Source organism: Gekko japonicus, unplaced genomic scaffold, assembly GCF_001447785.1.
Source record: "Gekko japonicus isolate JY-2015 unplaced genomic scaffold, Gekko_japonicus_V1.1 scaffold490, whole genome shotgun sequence".
NCBI lineage: Eukaryota > Metazoa > Chordata > Lepidosauria > Squamata > Gekkonidae > Gekko > Gekko japonicus.
Genome location: NW_015165249.1, coordinates 670,419 through 691,705, shown reverse-complemented (window position 1 = coordinate 691,705; position 21,287 = coordinate 670,419). Strand labels below are relative to the sequence as shown.

General features: G+C 47.9%; 1 protein-coding gene across 1 annotated transcript in view; it reads right to left on the bottom strand.

The window, feature by feature from the left end:
• Positions 1-512: 512 nt before the first annotated feature.
• ARVCF (armadillo repeat gene deleted in velocardiofacial syndrome) overlaps positions 513-21,287 on the bottom strand; it is a 249,860-nt gene continuing 229,085 nt past the window's right edge. The window contains exons 14-16 of the mRNA XM_015410114.1: positions 20,253-20,306; positions 13,644-13,735; positions 513-910 (exon numbers count right to left, since the gene is read on the bottom strand). Of these exons, the coding sequence (XP_015265600.1) occupies positions 905-910; positions 13,644-13,735; positions 20,253-20,306 (152 nt within the window). The 3' untranslated portion in view covers positions 513-904. The remainder of the gene's footprint in view (positions 911-13,643; positions 13,736-20,252; positions 20,307-21,287) is intronic.

Genomic DNA, 21,287 nt, shown 5'->3' with positions numbered 1-21,287 from the left:
ACTAACACATTATGAATGTCAGCAACGAGGAAAAGTCAGTCTGTTCCAGATTTGTCTGAGATGTCTGAATGACAGCAAAAAACCCTTGGATGGACCATTTATATGTTTGGTAGTACAAAAAGAAAGAGAGCCATCACAGAAGTCAAAAAGGCAGAAGAGTTGTACACCAAGTCGTTGTGATCATAGAGAGAGCACAGTGTGATATCGCTTACTTCAAAAGCAGATTATACAGCCCGCGTCAGTTTTGGCTACCATGTCCTGAGCCATTCAAACAAGATCTCCCCCCCCTCTCTTTTTCCTTTCAATAAATCCCAACAAACAACTCAACACTTCCGCACTTCCCAAAAGAATAAAACCTCAGTTATTAGGCCACAAAAATAATTAGAATCACTATTTTTAAAAAATTCACAGTTCAAAAAGAACGAAAGGAAGGAAGGAAGGGAAAAGTGCTATTTCTCATGACTACCTAAGATATACCGTTGAATATTTTCGCAGTTTCTCCTTCGCTCGCCTTTTGATTTCCTTCCCCATCTCGTGACCTTCGCTTCCTACTTGGCACCATCCACTTAGAAGAGTCAGCTAAGAACCTAATCTGTTAGACGTAAGCTCGGATCTTGATTCCGCCTCCTCCTGTGGGAAGGGGGCCGTCGGGCAGGAATGTAGCCGGTTCTCCGAAAGCAAGACGGGCCCAGCTTGTAAGACAGGCTGCTCCAGGACTGACTGATGGAGCCCACCCTGCCCTGCGCACTCCCCGCAGAACCCGCAGCCTGTTTGGTTCCACTGATCCAAAAGAATGAATGCAAGGCCCTCTGAATCCGAATGGCAGTGATGAGTAATGAGATCCTGTGGGTTGGTTTCTTCTTTTAGTCGAGGGGAAAATAATAATAAAACAAGCGGCTGGACTTTAGCCCTGAAAGAAAGAAAAGTCAGAGCCAATTAATACTGAGATGGGGGGAAGGCTCAGCCTTTGCAACTGTGCAGCCCACACTGGTCTCCCCACCCTTAATGGGGTTGAGGGCCACAAGTTGACTCCTTCTCTCCTCCCAGAAGGAGCACGCACCCCCTTAGAAGAGCTGCTATACACCTTCTGCTTCTCCAGCTCCAAAACTCCAGCAATGGTTATGGGACGTGGTCCCTTGTGCTACTTCTGGCGTGGCTTGAGCTGTGTGAGAATTAAGAGCATGCTCTGCTGCTGAGCAGAGGTTCTGGGGTGCATACTCAGTTTGTGCAGGGAGGCCACTGCATTGCTTCTCCGAGGACCGTCACGCCTTCTCCAGCCATCTTTCAACTGTGGGACTTCCCTGAAGCAGTTCTTGGAACCTCTTTCCACATTAGAAGAGCAAGATCGGAATCCAGTAGCACCTTAAAAGGCCAACAACATTTCCAGGGTATAAGCTCTCAAGAGTCAAAGCTCCTTTTGACAGATAGAAGCCAAAAGACCAGGTTGTCGCAGCAGTTGTGGTGTGGGCGGGACCCGGGCTTTGCCTTCTGATTGGTGGCGATATATGCTGAGGAGCAGTGCCATCAGCCATACACTAAGGGAGTGCATTTTAGAATTAGAACTTTGGCACCCACTATTCAATTATATATAAGGAGAGATTTAAAATGTTTATTAGCCGCCGATCTTCTTTACGGAGCTCAAGGCGGTTTACCAACATAGGTAAAACACATCAAATAAAATACATCAAAAACATGAAACCAAAATTTAAAATCACCATTCGGGATTGCTACTAAACGTAACCAAATGCAGCCGTAAATAAGATCGTCTTTGACTGCCTCCTAAAGATCCAAAGTGAGGAGGCCAGGCGCACCTCTCTGGAGAAAAGTAGAGAGTCAGGATGCAGAGGTACTATGGAAAATGTAATCAGGGGAGAGTTTAGGGGCAGAAAATCAGCATCTGTCCTGAGAGAAGAAAGCATGTATCCCTGTTTAGCCCTGGCAGGGTCCATAGCTCTGAATTTGTAAATGAACTCAAGTTCAGCAATCTCAAGTCCAGTTGTAATCTCCCCTTGATGCTTCTCTGTTTGAGGACTACCACTCTTAGGTCAGCAATGGAATGTCCTGGAAGATTCAAATGTTCTCCCTTGCATCCTCACTCCTCCCACCTTCTGACTGGCATAGAAGTGCTCAGTGATCTCTATTCCTACTTGTATCGGATGGAAAGAGCTTAGACTCTCAAAGCTTATACCCTGGGAATCTCATTTTGTCTTTAAGGTGCTACTGGAGTCAAATCACATTGCACTGGTTCTTCTGCTCGCCTTGCAAACATGCCCCCCTTCACTTTCTACTGCAGAGATTCTCTGGGACAATCTGCTGGGCATGTATTGCCTCTGTATCCCCTCATTGGAAACAATGGAAGATGGGGGCACCCTCTTAGGATGCCCATAGAATTGGACCCCCTGGTCCAATCTTCTTGAACCTTGGGGGTCCTTTTGGGGAGAGGCTTCAGCAGCTACACTGCAAATCTGGTGCCTCTACCTCAAACCCTCTCCTCCCCAGACCACTGAATCTCTTAGGGTCTCCTAAGAGATTTGTCATTGACTGTAATGGCCTCATAGGATATAATGGAGCCGAATAATAGCCGAATAGTATTCAGGAATCTCTATTCGCCTACTGAATAGATACTCTGATATGGTATTCCACTTAATAAGTACCCGAAAAATGCCAAAAAGGCATTATTTGGGTATTTATTCGGCTTGGAAAATACCAAATGCACACTCCTACTTGAGAGTATAAAATGGATGAAGGGAGAATCACATTTGGGACCCTGAGCTCCTTGGAAGAAGACTGGGATAAAATAAATTTGTGCCATAAATAAATAAATGCATTAAACAAATGTGTGTCAAAAGCTGCTTACCTCTCTCTTCAGCAAGGAAGGTGCTAAACTTATATGTTTTCTACATTGTAATGCTGCTGTAGCAGCCGAGACAAGCCCAAGCTCCCATTTCCACTATCTCATCAAGCTAGTGTCTTCTGAGAGTCCTCCAGGAAGGAGAAAGGTGGAAATGAAAGACTCCTATACTATTTTCTTACCAGCAGAGAAAGGGGGGGGGAGAGAAGAGAGGGCTGTGATAGTGACAAGAGTGCCAGAACTGGATCTGGGAGACCCAGGTTCAAATCCCCCCTCTACCATGCAAGCTCACTGGGTGACCTTGGGCCAGCCACAGACTCTCAGCCTAAGCTACCTCACAGGGCTTTTGTGAAGATACAGTGTAGAAGGGGAGAAGGTTGGAAGCTGCTTTGGGTCCCACTGGAGAGGAAAGCAGGGTATAAATGAAGCCAATCAACAAGATACAAAAATGACAGTGGAAAAAGTAGTGAGGGAGTCCAAGTGCAAAACTGGTGGGCTTCACATGTGAATTTCTCTGATATATTTTGAGGTATGCTCTCTAGCCCCTAGTATTGGTCTCCTGCTGATAACTTAAAACGAGATTTGTTTAAATATGATTGGAGTGGTTTAAATCACATGGGAGTCCTGGTGTGCTATTCAATGGGAAGTGAAAAATGCAATTAAAAATATCCCACTACAGTTGAGGTGAGTTTTAAACTGCTGTTAATTTTGGTTTAATTATTCCTCGTGAGGAGTGCTTCTTTGAAATATTTTTTTTAAAGTGGGTAGAAAGAAAAGTGTGAGGGTGGAGGGCGTGTGCTCTTAAATCTGATCTGATTATGGAACACACCTTAAGCAGTCAACTGATTTAGAACTCAGTAAGAAGAAACTGGTGGGGGGGCAGGGAAGCAATTGTGGAGCCATTTACAATTTGAGAAAAAAGGGAATTTGTCCATCACTGGAAAACGAAAAGGAAAGGAAACACTCACAGAGCAATGACCACGGACATTTCCTACAGCTCTGTACCGGCACATCTGAGATCACAGCATGAATGCAGCCGGCATGGTTTAGTGGCCAAAGCATGAATCTGACTGCAGAATCCTATATTCAAATCCTTGTGCAAGAAGGAAGTGGTTACATCAAAGACAGCCAGGAGGACAGTGACGGAACGCAGCAGGTTCTACACTGGAAGCCAGCCTGGGGCCTAGAGTGGAAGGGGACCGCAAACTGGCAGAGGGGGCAAGTGCCACTCATATATTTAATACATCAACAATGAATAAGAAATGATACGCAACCAGAAAAGGGGGCGGTACTGGGAGCAAAAAGTGTCAGGTCATGGTTCAGCCTTCATAGCTCATACCTGTAGATGCTATGATATCTAGTTTGGATGATACGCAACCAGAAAAGGGGGCGGTACAGGAAGCAAAAAGTGTCAGGTCATGGTTCAGTCTTCATGGCTCATACCTGTAGATGCTATGACATCTAGTTTGCGATGCATGTCTGTTTCTACATGTGTCTACCATGTTCATGTCTAAAGCAGAGGATGGGGAGGAATCTGTTTTTTAAAGAAACAAAAACAGATTGTGTGGGGGAGGGGAGGGAAACCCTGCCTCCTCCCACGTCTGACCTGTCCACATCCTGTTTTTTCCTTTCAGATTTCCCCCAGCCAGTCTCATTTATGGGATTAGAGAAAAAAGCTTCATACATTGAAGCACAGTAAGAAAAATTGCAGGAAGGTTAGCTCCACTGACACCTGTTTTCGTTAAGAAATGAAAATTAGAGACCCCCTCCCCCCCCCCAATCTGTGTACTCTATTAGCACTTCCACGTCCACTCCAGGCCCTAGGCTGGCTTCCAGTGTAGAACCTGCTGTGTTCCGTCACTGTCCTCCTGGCTGTCTTTGATGTAACCACTTCCTTCTTGCACAAGGATTTGAATATAGGATTCTGCAGTCAGATTCATTCTAATAGAGTACACGGATGGGGGGGAGGGTGTCTCTAATTTTCATTTCTTAACGAAAACAGAGGTGTCAGTGGAGCTAACCTTCCTGCAATTTTTCTTACTGTGCTTCAATGTATGAAGCTTTTTTCTCTAATCCCATAAATGAGACTGGCTGGGGGAAATCTGAAAGGAAAAAACAGGATGTGGACAGGTCAGACGTGGGAGGAGGCAGGGTTTCCCTCCCCTCCCCCACACAATCTGTTTTTGTTTCTTTAAAAAACAGATTCCTCCCCATCCTCTGCTTTAGACATGAACATGGTAGACACATGTAGAAACAGACATGCATCGCCTGCCACATCCAAGTTGGTCCTCACTCCACTGGCTGTATAGAGCGACATTTTAATCCAAATGAATGGAGTGAAATATACATTACACAACATGCACATACAGAGCCATTTTCTTAAGGTATCGGCTTCAGCCTGCAAAGGAAACAGGTAGCTGGAGAAGACACGCAGCGATACAGGTCATGCACCAAAGAGACAAGTTAATCAGAAGCACCAATTACCATGAAAAGAACCTACCATGCATGCAAATTAGACCCAAGAGTCAACAGGCTGGGGTTTAGGGTCACGGACATCCACCAGAGTCACCGAAGCCCTGTTACTCCTGTTAATGGTTTTCCTATTTGTGTCATTCTGCAGCAAACAGGGTGAGGCGTTAAAAAGGCAAAACAGAGCAGATTAATCAAACAGACAAACAAACAAACCCAGCAGTTCAAAAGGGTTGCAAGTAAGCATTAGTGCAGACTGAGAAAGAGAGAGACAAAGAAAGAGTGATTCAGCCATGGTGTGCTTCATTGCAGAAACCTACAACATCTTTGAGCATCGACCCCATCTGATCATAGCTCATGAAAATGTGGGGTTCACAGCAGCTGAGCCAGGGGACTGCAAACTACTTGGAAATCAACACACATTTTCACTTTTTGTTTTGGGGGCTGGTATGATGCCTTCAGAGCAAGGGAGAACAACTTTGATTTCCCTGCAGTACCTGTCACTACCTCGTTCAGAGAGCAAACCATAAATGTGGTCTAAGCACATTACCTGGGAGGGCCATGGGGCAAATCAGCAGGGGGCGAGGAACAAAAAGTTCCCTCCCGCAGGAAACAATGTCAGCTTAAGTGGCATTAATGACAATTTACTGTGCATTGTAAATCCCGAGCTCTCAGAATAGTCTGAGTTACACACAACATTTATCTGAGATGAGACATGTCTCTCATACCCCCTTTCCCTTCCCTTCCCTTCCCTTTTTGATAAATCAGTACCAGTTTTGGCAACTGACTTGACGTTTTCTTCTAAGTTTTGTGGCCAGTCCTAAGAACCAGTCCACTGCCTTTCCCACTTGTACGTCTCAGTTATACAACCGTCCCTCTCTGCCCTCCTTTACATCTACCCCATCAATCTGTGATCGTAACTCAAATTCTAAGTGTTCTCATTTCCCCCCTCCCCCCAGGAGCCAATTTCAAAGCAGGCTGGGGTAAAAACTGTACCGCTGTTTGTCTGACTCTCCTCAAAAGCCTGTTCAAATAAGTGAAGTTCTGCTGTAAGGGTGTGCGTGGGAGAGTAAGGTCCACTAATATTTATCTGTTATGTGGCTACCTTTTCTCTCCCCAAGTTCCCTCTCCAGGTTGCTTGTCAGTCATCCGAGCAGCGCTTGGCGATGCTCGATAAAGAGCTCCCTGGTAGTTTTGTGTCTTTCCCCCTCAAATTAAGATTGTAAATGGCAACGAACCACTAATCAAGTTTTTGACTTCATACACACGTAGTGGGAAATCGCAAAGGGCTGTGATCTCCAAGGGCTTACACACCATGAAAGAAAAACCTTCAGGGCACTGCTGCATCACAGCGGACACACAAGGCTTTGTGTTAATTCGTGTGAGAACGCGTCTTCCATGTGGGAATGGTATTAAGATCTGAAGAGGCCCCAGTCCTCGTGGTGAAATGGCAGGAGGACTCCTCGTGACTGCCAGCGTGAGATACACCACATATTGGAATGCCCAGCATTTCAGAAACATGGACTGCTTCCACCCAAGGATTTTCCCCAGAGGGAAAGCACAGAGTCCCAATGGAGTAAGGAGGGACAGTCACATGATGTGCTCATTCCAAGTATGGCTTCTCAAGTTCCCAGGGCTTTTGCCTTTAATCTGGAGGGGGGGGGGGCAAATCAACCTGTTTCCTTCCATTTAAGGGGAATCTTTGGAGCACCTGCGGCATGAAATGGCCATGGGGACACTTTTTCAGTCACCACAAAGGGGAAAGGGAGAGGTCCTTAGGAGACATATTTGCGTGTTTGGTGTAGTGGTTAGAAGCGTGGATTCTAATCTGAAAGAGCTGGGTTTGATTCCCCACTCCTCCACATGCAGCTGCTGGTGTGACCTTGGGTCAGTCACAGTTCTCTCAGCGCTGTTCTGGAAAGAGCAGTTCTCGAGAGAGCTCTCTCAGCCCCACCAGGGTGTCTGTGGTGGGGAGGGGAAGGGAAAAGAGATTGCAAGTCGCTCTGAGACTCCCTCGGGTAGTGAAGGGTGGGGTATAAATCCAATATCCTCTTCTTCTTATTTCTTCTTTTTTGTTTTACTGTGTTTGGTGTTATTGTTGTGAGTAGTAGTAAGCAGGCCTGGCGAGGAGGCTTGCCATAGAGTTTTTGGTGATTCCTAGAGCTACCTATGTCACTTCCTCTTTATTTTACTAGAAGTGACGTTGCACCAGAGCTGGTGTTGTGCCCCCCCACCCCATATTCCTGCCCACAGCCCTCCTGTCGGTTGCCAGACTGGCAACTCTACTCGCTTCTGACTCTGAAGCAGGGCTGGCATCATCAGTGGTCAGCATCATCAGGCACCTGCCAAGGCCCACACCTCTAGCATAGTGAGGAACTGTTAAATATCTTGTATAGGATGGCAAGGACTGAAGTGGTAAAATGCCAAAGAGTTGGGCTGAACAAGCACAGTCCCTTCAAGAGACATCCTTTGACCGAGGGCTCCTTGCCAACTCCCAGAGTCCCCTGGGCCTGCTTCTCGTTTTTCTTGCCAACCTCTCCAAAAGTCTGAGAAAGTCAGAGGTCACAGGAGAGTAGGAGGAGCCGCAGCTGCCCCCCCCTCTCTGGGTGAAGGTCAGGACTTGGACCCAGGAGGAGAGGGTCAGCAGGTTGGTGGGGAAGGAGGAGGAGGAGATTGGATGTATACCCTGCCCTTCACTCAGAGCAGCTTACAAACTCCTTTCCCTCCCCCTCCCCACAACAGACACCCTGTGAGGTAGGTGGGGCTGAGAGAGCCCTGACACAAACTGCTCTTTTCAAGAACATCTCTGACAGAACTATGGCTTGCCCAAGGTTATCCAGCAGCTGCGAGAGGAGGAGTGGGGAATCAAACCTGGCTCTCCCAGATAAGAGTCCCCACACTTAACCACTACACCAAACTGGCCTACGGCGGGAAGGGTCACAGAGATGGCATCTCATGCAACGGACCCTTAAAGTCTGCAGCGAGACACTGATGCGGTGCCCACTCCACTCCCCTGGACCAAAATGTGATGGCTGCTAAACCCCATTAACAGCCACTCCCCAGGCTCATGCTTACGAAATTGGTTCAGCACTTGGGCTGCCCTGGGCAGACGGATTTGAATGAGGTCCTCATTGTAGGAACAGCCACGTGTGTCGCTGCAATCTTGTCGCCCGTGGCTCAAGCCATCATCCTCGCCCCTGCGCCTGACTGCGCTTGCCCAGTCGAATTCCGTGAGCCAAGCGGAGCAGGGGGTAAAGAGGGCAGTGTGTCTCACGGTCACAACAACGCTGCAGGGGTCTTCGGTGCAGGCCTGGCTAAATACAGCCTCCGGCTTATCGGATTTGTCGCTGCTGTGTGATCGTGAGACAATGGATTACGTTAACAAGGCAAGGAGATAAAAAGAAGACGCTTCTGAGGAGGAGCGAGACTGAAACAATCCTTTCATGCTCGAGACAAAGGGAGAGAGAGAGAAATAATCCGCTCCAGGACCCAAGCGAGGGCAGTAATTACTAAACCGCAAGGACAGAAGGGATGATGGAGTCCAGCCCAGCTTTGAACAGACAGGAGATGCAGCTTTCGGAGAGGGCGGAAGAAGAAGCAGAGGAAGAGATTCCTCCTGGGAGAAACTGCGTGGGTTGCTGAGACTGAAAAGCCCACAAGGCCACAAGCGAAAGAGTAACGTTTCTTAAAGCGGGGCTCTTTGATCGAAGGAATCAAAGGATTCTGTGTATTGGGTTGCATTGGTTCGGTGATTCTCGCCATCCGTATTGATGGGGCTCTCCTCACACCAGCTTCCGAGCAGTCCAAATGGCCGAGAGGGACTGGCACGATACCACCATGCCCTGTGACAGCCGCACTGCTGATGGCCACTCTTATGGGTAGGTGTGTCCAGGGCTTTTTTTGTAGAAAAAGCCCAGCAGGAACTCGTTAGCGTAATAGGCCACACCCAACAGCAGAACCTCATTAGCATATTAGGCCACACCCCTTGGACAGGCCAGGGGAGGCACGGGGAGACATTTAAATGCCTCCCCAATCCTTCCAGGACCCCCCCAGCCTGCCCACCTCAGAGTCGCTGGGGGGGGGTTGCTTTCTAGGCCTTCCCTCTGTAGCCACACACGCAGAGGTTTTGGCTGAAGTGGGCGTGGCCAACTCTGAAGCCAGCCGGAACTCCGTTCCTGTGCGTTCCTGCCCAAAAATAGCCCTGGGTGTGTCCCAGGCAATGCTCCCTCTAAGCTGTGGAGTCTCGATTCTACTTTGTGAGCCACTGGCATTAAAGCTGTGAGCCAGCAATTTGGCTGCTGTGTAAATCAGTTTGCTCTGGAGTCATCCTTCCTGAGCTAAGACAAAAATGTGTGAGCCGGAAGCTAAAAAACTGTGAGCTAGCTCAGCTTAGAGGGAACACTGGTCCCAGGAACCTTTACATGTACCTGATTGTGCACCATGGATCACAGTCGCAATTGTGGGAAGCTGCCATGTGGATATGCCATAAGCCATTTGTCTTCTGTTGGGGAACAAACAGGCCTAAAGAGACCTATTATGGGTGGGCACCAGTGCTCCCTCTAAGCTGAGTCAGTGTGAGCTAGCTCACAGTTTTGTAGCCTCCGGCTCACACATTTTTGCCTTAGCTCAGGAAGGATGGCTCCAGAGTAAGCTAATTTATGCAGCAGCCAAATCACTTGCTCACAACTTTAATGCCAGTAACTCACAAAGTAGAATGTTTGCTCACAAGACTCCACAGCTTAGAGGGAGCAACCAGCAGGATACAACATTATTTCTTTTGTTTAGGGTTTTAAGCAAAGGAGGAAAAGGCTGCCTTCATGCACATTGGATAATGCACTTGAGCAATTGTTTGTAACTGGATTTCCCTGTGTGACAAATGACTGCTAAAGTGCACTGAAAGTGCAGTGAAAGAGTGTTATCCAATGTGTGTGAAAGCAGCCAAAGAGAGAAAGAGGTGGAGAGAGAGAACTGTGTGTGACTGGCAAAGTGCACTGAAAGTGGATTGAAAGTGGATTATTTAGTGTGTGTGATGGCAGCCAAGAGAGGAAAAAGAGGGACAGAAAGAAGAAAAAAATAATGCAAGAGGAGGAGGAGGAGGAGGAGGAGGAGATTGGATTTATACCCCGTTCTTTCTCAGAGCAGAAAAAGCGGAGAGGAGAAAGACAGAGGTTCAGTTCAGACATAATGTGAAATAATGGTTTATTTTAACTATGATTAGTCTGTGATGCCAGGATTTGGCTTTCAGACCATCCTTCAAGCCCTGGTTTACCTCAACCAACACTGCTTGCATAGCCTTCACTCTTTCAACTGCTGATTCCACAAATACCCACCTGGTAATCCAGTATGCATGGCAGTACCAGGTTATTAAGACAAGAGTCAGTTGTCCACACACAGATAAAACCTGGTATGGTTAATAATATGGTCAATAAAACAATTTCAGGCTTTGGTTTCAGATCCTGGTTTGACCTACCCTAACTATCCAAAGTTGGGCTCGATCTGATTATCACGCTAACTATAGTTATCTGACTACATATGCTAAATTCATTCAGTTCTTACATCTGTATTCTCATCAAGAAGAGCTATACATCCTCTTTATTTTAGTGTATTTCTTATTTGTAATAGTAGATTAGAATAGTGATTGTAATGTAATGCAATGAATACTAGAATGGTATATTGGAATGCATTTCTCTGGTCAGATAACAAGGAAGACATAACGTTGCACTACAAATCACCCCACCTCAAATAAAAAGATGCTATTAGTTACCTCCATGCTTGAGAGGAGACAGATGGAGCGTCACAACAAGGTCTCAGTTAATTACTCTTAGCACTCCACAATTACGAAGGATACATTTTACACATCTATCCCCAATTCTGATATATTTATTTGCTTCACTACCCCCCGCCCCCGGAATTAAATCCAAACAATGGTGACCTTATAGACTCAGCTTGTTATTCCTATTTGCATCTGTTAAAACATCTTCATTACGTTGTATGCTAATTTGCCTCTGCCTTGTATGTATGGACTGCTAAATTCCATTTCATTGTATCTGAGGAAGTGTGTGCAAATACGAAAGCTCATACCTTGAATTAAAAATTGTTGGTCTTAAAGGTACCACTGGACTCAAACTTTGTTCTGCAGTTAAATTAATTAAACCAGGGTTTCACATGAAAGTTGAACTGAGTCAGAGAAAGGGTGAAAAATGTCTCAGAGCAGAGCAGACCAGAGTGAAGGATAGAGATGGACAAGTGGTTGCGTGGAGCTCAAGGAGTCTGAAAAAGGCTGAAGACCACAGCTCTAAACCACTGGCTAAGTTTGAAATTACACCTTCCGTGGATGTGTTGCACATATGGGGGTATGTTCAAATGATGACTATGTAGGGCAAAGTATGCGCCGCACACAATTCTGCATGGACACTTGCACACCATATTCCACTCCTTCTCACCATGGAAACCACAAGGGAGCAGAGGTGCTTGAAGTGACTATTCTCAGGACAAAGTCTCCTGCACAGCTATAGGCTTGGGGGGTGGGGTTGGTTCCTAGGAGGCACTGAAAGCAACAGAACAACAACAACAAAAAGACACATGCCTTTGCATACAAACAGCTGTTAGGAACTTCAACATCACAAGGAGACTCCTGGAAGGAATGGCAGGCCTCCGGCCATGTCTACCAAACCTTCAAGGCAAACCATGTTTCCCACATCCCCAAACGGAAAGGGGGAATGAATTCCAGCAGGACCCAGAGTGAGCAGAAGATACAAAGTGGTCTTGCTTAGCTGGTTGCTCTGGATCTCTGAGGAGGAGTTGGTGGGAGAATGACCAAAGTGGTAGGGATCGATTGAGATGGTCTTCTTAAGGTCAAAGGGCTATGAAGGGAAAATAGAGTCCCCCTGAGAGAAAATCTGGACCCTGGGAAGCCACATCTCAGGAGCTCTTACTACCCCACCCCAAGTTAAAAATTCAAGAACCCCCGTCCTCTCAAAGACTCTGAGCAAGAGAAGGTGAGGCAGATGGGTGTCAACACTTGCTCAAAATCTCCATTCCCAAGATCAGGGGTGGCCAAACTGCAGCTCAGGAGCCACATGTGGCTCTTTCACACATATTGTGTGGCTCCCGGCAGGGCGGCTGGGGAAGTGAAGCGGAGGCATGCCTCCCCGATCGGTCTTCCCTTCCCCAGCCAGTGTTCCCCTCCATGGGTAGGCTTGAGGTGTGTGTGTTTGGGGGGGGGGAAACAGAGAAAGAAAGAAAGCAACTTTAATGCATTCTCAAAGCCCCCCCCCCAGTCGGCTTGGAGAAGGCATTTGTCTCTTTGAATCCCTTCTCCAAGCCAAGCCAGCTGGTGGGAGGGGGGCTTGGAGGACACATTTAAAGTTGGCAGTCTCATTTAATGTTAATAAAAAGCAAATCTGCATCTTTCTCAATAAAAACATATAATATTTGTTCATGTCTTGCGGCTCTCTAACATCTGACATCTATTCTATGTGGCTCTTATGTTAAGCAGGTATGGCCACCACTGCCCAAGATAATCCACTACATCTGCTTTTTATACCAGGGTTTCCATTATGGAGACACCAACCTGTTAGGAAGTTCCGGATGCCCGTATGGAGGGACTGGGAGGAGGTTAAGTGAAAGCATTTGGTCCCTGAGGCCGGAAGGAGATGACCGGGACAGGTAGTAACACCCCAAGAACCAAAAACAAGGGAGAGGCAAGGCAATGGGCAGATGGTATCTGAAGGAATCATGACAACAGACTTTGACCATTCAAGTAAATGGCCAAGGATGTTCCAAGAGAGTTCTCTGAGCCTCTACATGAAGGTTTGGCAAAGAATATTGAAAACTCACAAGTTCCCAGAATTGCTAGTCTCAAAGGCGAGCTGAGATACCAAGTTAAGGTCTTCTGTAAACTTGGGCAGATCATGAGAGGGAGGGCAGGAAGGGCTGCATCGGTGCTTAGTTCTTGTGGCCCTTTCTTACACGCCACGGGAAATGCTGATCACCACTTTGGGGTCAGGAAGCCATTTTCTCCAGGCCAGTTTGGCCAGGGATCCTGGAGGGTCCCCCTCCCATCTTCTGGGCATGGAACAGGGGTCACTGGGGGTGTGGGAGGCATTTGTGATTTTCCTGCATTGTGCAGGGGGTTGGACTAGATGACCCTGGAGATCCCATCCATGATTCTAAGGAAACACATCTCTCCACTAGGCTCCCTCCAAAACTGTGTCTTCCCAAATGGGTAATAGCGCCTGCCTGTCTGATTTACCCCCCCCCAAAAAAAACCCCATGTCATTCAACAGCAGCAATAACAAAAGAAGAAAAGCAAACCGCTTACTTTTAGAGGTTCTTTCTCCGATGCATCCCCCATGTTGTCGTTGGCTTTGTACTTCCGCTCTTTTTCCCGGTGGTCGATGGTGGAGTAGCCATCTGTGAAGGGAATGACATGTGACCCATGAGGGAAACTGATGTGTCAACAACATGGCAGCTTGAATGGGTATTCGTTCTCTTTTGTCAAAAATGTTACCAGAACAGAGACAACGCTTCACCATCTGAAAAAACTAGCCAGACTTGCCTCCACCACAGAGGGCTTCGGCTGGGATGGCGGGGTATAAATCTGATAAATAAATAAATCTGATAAATAAATAAATGTCTTTCCCACCCATGGCCGTAATGGTTCCCCTCACAGCCCACACAACAGTGCCTGGCATCCCGCTGAAGCAAGAGCCACATTTCTCACTTCCAGCATGCGCCTTATCTGCTTCCTGAGGTGACAGAAAGGGCTACAGACTGTAGGTGGGAAGACTCACATTTATAATGCTCCCCCATCTGAAAACTCCCTGCAAATAATAAAAAAAGAAGATCAGACAGGAGGATTCTAGCTTAGCTCTTTTCATGCTGTTCTGCTTACAAGGGATTATAAGCGCAGGGGAACGTTCAATATGTGCTCTCGCCTTCAGCCTGAAGCATCGGAATCTATCCTACCGCCTGAGCACTCTGCCACCTCACTACCTCCTCCCTAGGGTTGCCAAGTTGTTCTTACTCACCGGCGGGGGAGCGTTGCTTCGGTCCGGGAGCTGCTGAGGGATGTGTGCGCGCATGCGCAAAGCGCGCCGCCAGAACATCACAGGAAGTGACGCACGATGTAGAGCACATGTGGCCCCAATCGTTGGAGGGAAAACCATAGAGTTTTCCAACGATTGGGGCCACGCCCCCAACGTGCTCTACGTTGTTGCGTCACTTCCTGTGACGCACCCACGCTGCACTTCGGGGGGTGGGGTTCCCCCCGGGGTCCGATTCCGCGGTGGCGGAAATCGGGCCTCGAAAGCAGGGGGTTACCCGCCCCCCGCCCCCCCTTGGCAGCCCTACTCCTCCCTCAGGCTTCATGTGCGCAGACTAGGCCTCACTCTGCTGCAGCCACACCAACAAAGAGTCTTGCCTCACCCTGAAGATGAACCAATGCATTGAGACGTAAACGTTCAAGGGCCAGAGGCTACACTGGCACATCAACATTCACCCTGTTACCTGATGTGATGTTCATGCCACCACACCAGGCCCTTTCTTACACACCTAGGGAAATGCTGATCACCACTTTGGGGTCAGGCAGCAATTTTTCTCCAGGCCAGTTTTGGTCTCGGAGGTCTTTTGCCATCTTCTGGGCATGGAGCAGGGGTCACTGGGGGTGTGTGGGGTGGAGGTATTTGTGAATTTCCTTCTTTGTGTAGGGGGTTGGACTAGATGACCCTGGAGGACCCTTCCAACTCTATGATTCTATGATCCTGATGTTCCAAAGTGGTCTCTTATCCAAGGAATTGTCCAAGGGGAAGTCTGCTTAGCTTCTGAGATGGGACCACCAAGAGCGGCTTCAGGCCGTGTTCTGGATAGAAACTGTCAAGCTATTTAGTGGAGATGGAGGGGGTGGAAGAAACTCTCTGTCCCATGCCTGGAAATAACTTGCTGCCTTCGAGATCCAGAAAGCTCACCAGACTCTCTGTAACATTCCCTGGATCAGGGGTTTCTGCCCATCCTCCTCCAGCCACAGTGAACACCAAACAGATATAAGCGAAGCAGATGAGCCTCTCTTTTAATTGAATAAGTTCCCTTTAGTGGAGTTCGCAGGTCTAGGGGCCAAACTAGAGCAATGCCTTTTCCTTTCACGAACATACAGATCAGGGGTCACTGAGAAAGTAGGGAGAATGGGGGGTAGGCAGTTGTGAATGTCCTGCTTTGTGCAGGGGGTTGGACTAGATGACCACTGAGGAACCTTCCAGCTCTCTGTTTCTATGTTTCATCCCTCTTTCAGAAAAACCATCCATTAATCCCATGTCTGATAGTCCCTTGTAATGCCTAATGGACTAGCTGGGATGAATAAGCAACTCTTGGCAACCATAGGGACAGCTGTATAGGCAAATCCATAAGAGCTGTGGTGCTCCTTCTTCTCAGCAAAAGTGTTCTCCTTGAATGCAAGCAGGTGCAGTGGTTAGAGGATCCACTTCAGATATGAAAGATGCCCGGCTCGCACCCCAACCCCCATGAAGATTGGGCAGTCAGTCTTTCCCTGCCTAACCTTCCTTGCAGGGTTGTTGTGAAGATAAAATGCAGCAGCATGGAACAGCGTTCCCCATCTGAGCTCCTTGCAGGAAGGAAGGAACGGAAATGTAGCCCGTGTTGCTTGTCCTTCTTTGTTACACAGCTCAGGCCCGGTCTCAGGGCTAGCTCATCCACCGAGAAGACCCACAAAACCTCTTTTGAGGATGGAGGCCACGTGAGAGGCAGCCATGGACGTGGCTTGTGCCCACCACGGCCTCCCAGATCTGGCATGCTGCGGCTGCTGCTCTGCCTAGGCCCACCTTCCTCCCAGGTGCAGATCAAAGAGGTGACGGGCATACGTTGCCTCCCTGAACAATGCCACCTGGCCCTGCTTGGCGTGGCAAAATTCTTCGAGCTGGCCCTGTCCAGGCCTTCCGCTCTGCCCCTTGAGGAGGGGGGGGGTCCCTCAGTTTCTTTGCAGCTGCCTCGTGGCTTCAGAGTCAGACCCCACGGTCGCTACCCCTCTACTGCCCCCCCCCGTTGAGATTTATTTACATATTTACTTCATTTAATATCATGCCTTTCTCCCCAGTGGGGACCCAAAGAGGCTCTCCTTGCCTCTACTTCTACCTTCACTTTTCTGCGAGCTAGGTTAGGCTGAGGATGTGTGTGACTGGCCCAAGAGCACCTAGCAGGCTGCCACAGCAGAGCGGGGATTTCAGCCTGGGTCTCCCAGACTCTAGTCTCATAATCTAGCCACTGCACCACACTGGCTTCAGGATTATTTTTCTGGGCAAGGCATGCCTTCACCCTCCAAGGGTCTGCTCCCACCCAATGCCTCTAGGCCTCTCTTCCCAAACAGGCTCGTTGCTCGCAAGATTCTCTTCCTGAAGACCTCCGTGGGCCTAGTTCAAGACGCCCTCGTTTCTGCAGCTGAGCTGCTCCTTCTCCTGGGGCTGCTTCTCTGAGTGTAATGCACTCATTCCAGACCGCGTGCGAGGCAAGGGCTCCACGCGGTCGTCAGAAGCCGTCGAGCTTCGCTCCCAAAGACAATGGACTCTGCGGATCCTAGACCGCACCAATAGGGGGACTAGGCTCCTGGCTGAGAGCCTATGGAACACGCGGCCACTGAAAATAGCCAATACACAGAGTGGGGTGTGTTTGGGGTGTGGGTTTCCTTGCACATTTAAGCCGGCCCGTAAGCCGAGCAAGTTGTCTTGTTCTTCACGAATAAAAGTACGTAAGCTGAAATCACTTGTCCATCTTCGTACTTTTTACTGAGCCAGTTTGGTGTAGTGATTAGGAGCGTGGACTCTAATCCGGGAGAACCGGGTTTGGTTCCCCACTCCTCCTCATGCAGCTGCTGGTGCGACCTTGGGCCAGTCACAAGTTCTCTCAGAGATGTTCTCTCAGAAGCAGTTCTCAAAAGAGCTCTCTCAGCCCCACCTACCTCACAGGGTGTCTGTCGTGGGGAGGGGAAGGGAAAGGAGATTGTAAGATGCTCTGAGTCTCCTTCGGGTAGTGAAGGGCAGGGTACAAATCCATTCTCTTCTCCTCTTCTTTTTCATCATTTCACCTGTGGACTTGGGGTGTGCTATGATGTGACACTCTCCAACTCTTCTTTTGTTAAAGCTGGGTGATGGTCTCGTGTTCCAACTGCTCCTAGTATCTGCAACTGCTCTTACTGGAAGACCGCCCCCTCCCCAGAAGTACTTCTTCGACGCACAAAGTATGCCAAGCACCAGTGAATATTTTACTCTGAATACATAAGCAATATCTTCCGGCCATGGCATGTTTGGTCTATGGCGTCTCACTGTCAAACTGGCTAATACATGGCCACCCTGGAGTGTGATCCCGTTTGAAGCTATTTCCTTCCCACTGGGAGGACGTATATTTCAGTCTTCCCTTAAGCAAAATACATATCGACAGCTTATTCATGCTGGCTCGGACATTTGAAGTGTGCGCGCAGGATATGAAAGGGAACACATTAATCAGAGGGGGTGGCTATTTTTACTCTTTTAGCTTTCAAGAGAAGCTACTCTTGGGTTGGAAAAGGTATCTAACCTCTCTTTTCACAGCCGACCAAGTTGGATCCAATCTTTCTGGATAGAAATTAATTCCAGGAGCAAAGAGACCACATTTTGAGGCCTGGTTTTGTAGCCACAGGCTTGTGGAATTAAGTGTGCCGAGGCAATCCACAATCTCTCGTTAGTTGGTAACGACGTGACTGTTTGTCTCCAAAACAAACCATTTGGAAATCTACACCACCAGGTTCCGGGAATGAATTTCTTTAATCCTTTGTATGCCAAAGTGTTTTACTGCTATCTGGAGGAAGAATTAGACACTATCCTGAAGAAACCTATTCTGTGCAGGATGTATGACTGTTTTAAGAACATAAGAGAAGCCAATGTTGGATCAGGCCAATGGCCCATCCAGTCCAACACACAGCGACTGAAAATACCAGGTGCCATCAGGAGCTCCATCAGTGGTGCCAGGACACTAGAAGCCCTCCCACTGTTGCCCCCCCCCAAAAGCACCAAGAACACAGAGCATCACTTGCCCCAGACTGAGAGTTCCTATCTATACCTTGTGGCTAATAGCCACTGATGGACCTCTGCTCCATATGTTTATCCATATTCCCTCTTGAAGCCATCCATGCTTGTAGCTGCCACCACCTCCTGTGGCAGTGAAGTCCATGTGTTAATCCCTCTTTGGGTGAAGAAGGACTTCCTTTTTTCCGTTCTAACCCGGCCGCTCAGCAATTTCATGGAGTGCCCACGAGTTCTTGTATTGTGAGAAAGGGAGAAAAGTACTTCTTTCTCGACTTGCTCTATCCCATGCATAATCTTATAAACCTCCATCGTATCACCCCTCAGCCGTTGTTTCTCCACGCTAAAGAGCCCCAAGCACTTTAACCTTTCTTCATAGGGAAATCTTCATTGGGGATCTCTTCTCCACCTAGGTCATGCCACCAGGTGCCAGTTTCCAGGTGTCTTGGGAAAATGTGAGAGCTGTTTTGTATACTGGGTGGCAAAAGCTGAATAGCAGCCGTGCATCCATGAGACAAGGAGCTGTCTCCCATCCCAGTTCCCTGGAAGATGTGTCTGTAGAATGCACAATGGATGGGCCCAAATCACGGATTTACATTCGGCTTTGCTTTGGCTATTGTTGGAAGCACCTCTGATTTTCACCATTCATTCAAGCTCCCTCTTGAAATTTCTTATTTTCAGGCAAAACCCTGAAAGAAACTCTTTTATAACAATGTTGATGTTGAAGGTAAAGGCAGCAGGACAAATGGCTTTACCACACTGACAGGCTCTTTCTGAGCCAATGCCTATGTTAAGAAGAAACACATGATAAAGTCCTTCTTGGAACGTGCCTCTTCAAAATGCAGGCAGTCTGGCACTCCCCAGGCCCATAGTTAAGGTGGGGCTTTGGGGGGCTCTGCCCCCTTTCTTAAAGACACAGCCCCACAAGAATTTCTCCTGTAAATGCTTCTTTCAATAATTCCCACAAGAATTTCTCCTGTAAATGCTTCTTTCAATAATTCCCACAAGAATTTCTCCTGTAAATGCTTCTTTCAATAATTTAAAAACATTTTTAATGGCACGCACTCCTTTAAGCAGAGTGAGGTGCTGTAGTTGACTAATTCCCGCACTGAGCAATGGGGTTGGAGTAGATGACCTCTAGGATATCTTCTAACTCTGTGTCAAGGAACTGGTCTTCTTTAAGAGAGCTCTTCTGCCTAAGTGCTAGCTTTCTTGACTATAGAAGTCATCACTCCCACTTGCCGGCTTGTTATCAGAATTGCTGCTTAGGCTGGCAGAAGTAATTAACTTGCAGCAGCTGAGAACTGTCATCTAAAATGCTTGACAGCTTGCAATATAGATATCTATCCTTTCGACAGTTTGCTATTGGCTATATGGCTTTCCTTTCTGCGCCGAGAACTTCAGCCCCACCAGAAATAATTTGCCCCATAAGCCACAAAATCCTGGCTACGGGCCTGGCGCTCCCCATTTGTCAAGAATTCTGGCCCTGTTGAAAGCTAGCACATGAGTGAAGGGTTCTAATCTAAACCTTCTTGAAGAGCTAATTTTCTACATGTTTGGAAGGTCTGTTTGTTTGTTTAAGGGGGAGAGGAATTTGAACATGTGATGGTTCTCCCGTAAGTGGGAGCAAGGTGCTGCAAAAGACCTGGCTGTCACATCTCATGGTTAAAGACTCATGCTGTACTGGCGTGTGGGTACGCCCGTGTGCATTAAAACTATTGATCTTTTGGAAAGGAAAGTTCTGCTTAAATGTCAGCTTATCCGCTTGAAAGGAGCTTCTCTCTGAGAAAAAGCTCGACTCCTTCCTGAGCAACAGGGAGCACAATTGAGAAAGACAGGGGGAAGGTTTGATCCATCTCTGCATTTACCTGGCCCAAGTTCATCCATAGGTATCATGTCCCGACTTCCAGACTTCTCATTATCTACAAAAGAGAAGAATTGAAACCATTGGTCTGTGCGAAAACCTAGCCAGACCTGGGATTACTCATCAGCCTTGCAGAGAGAGAGGGAAACGATGCACTGGCACACGTACAGAGGGGGCTCTGGTGACTCTAAAGCGGAGGACAAAAATGACATTTTCTCAGGTGGTTACCTCCTGCTCCTATATCAGCCTATCCTGGAGATCTGTTCCACAGGCCCTTCTCCAGGTGTTCCCATCTTCAGGTGTGTGGTGACCAGGAGAGGGCCTTTCCAGTGGTGACCACATTCCCATACAAAACTACAAAATATCAACATTACACTATTGCAGGCATCCAGTTAAAGCCTTTCTCTGCACTGGCACACGTACAGAGGGGGCTCTGGTGACTCTAAAGCGGAGGACAAAAATGACATTTTCTCAGGTGGTTACCTCCTGCTCCTATATCAGCCTATCCTGGAGATCTGTTCCACAGGCCCTTCTCCAGGTGTTCCCATCTTCAGGTGTGTGGTGACCAGGAGAGGGCCTTTTCAGTGGTGACCACATTCCCACACAAAACTACAAAATATCAACATTACATCATTGCAGGCATCCAGTTGAAGCCTTTCTCATATCGTTGGCCAGCGAGCCCAGTACAGATTATGTGACTTTATACATGCTCTAGTAGTACTGGGAATGAGGAGGGTCCATATAGCCAGGCTTGAGCCAGCAACCATGTCCTGGAAATAATAAGTGTTAGCTGGAGGGGGAGCACTTCTACAGCCAATCCCAGAACCAGTAGTCCGGCCCTCCACATATGACGTTCCCCTCCTTGCATCTGAGATCGCCACCTCAAAGCCTCAGTCGGCATATATGCCAGAGAATCAGCCCGGAGGGTGCAGAATGCTGCAAACATGGACACACATGGAGCTGCCTTGTACTGAATCAGTTGGTCTATCGAGGTCTCTGTTGTCTACTCTGACTGGCAGTGGGTCTCCAGGACCTCAGG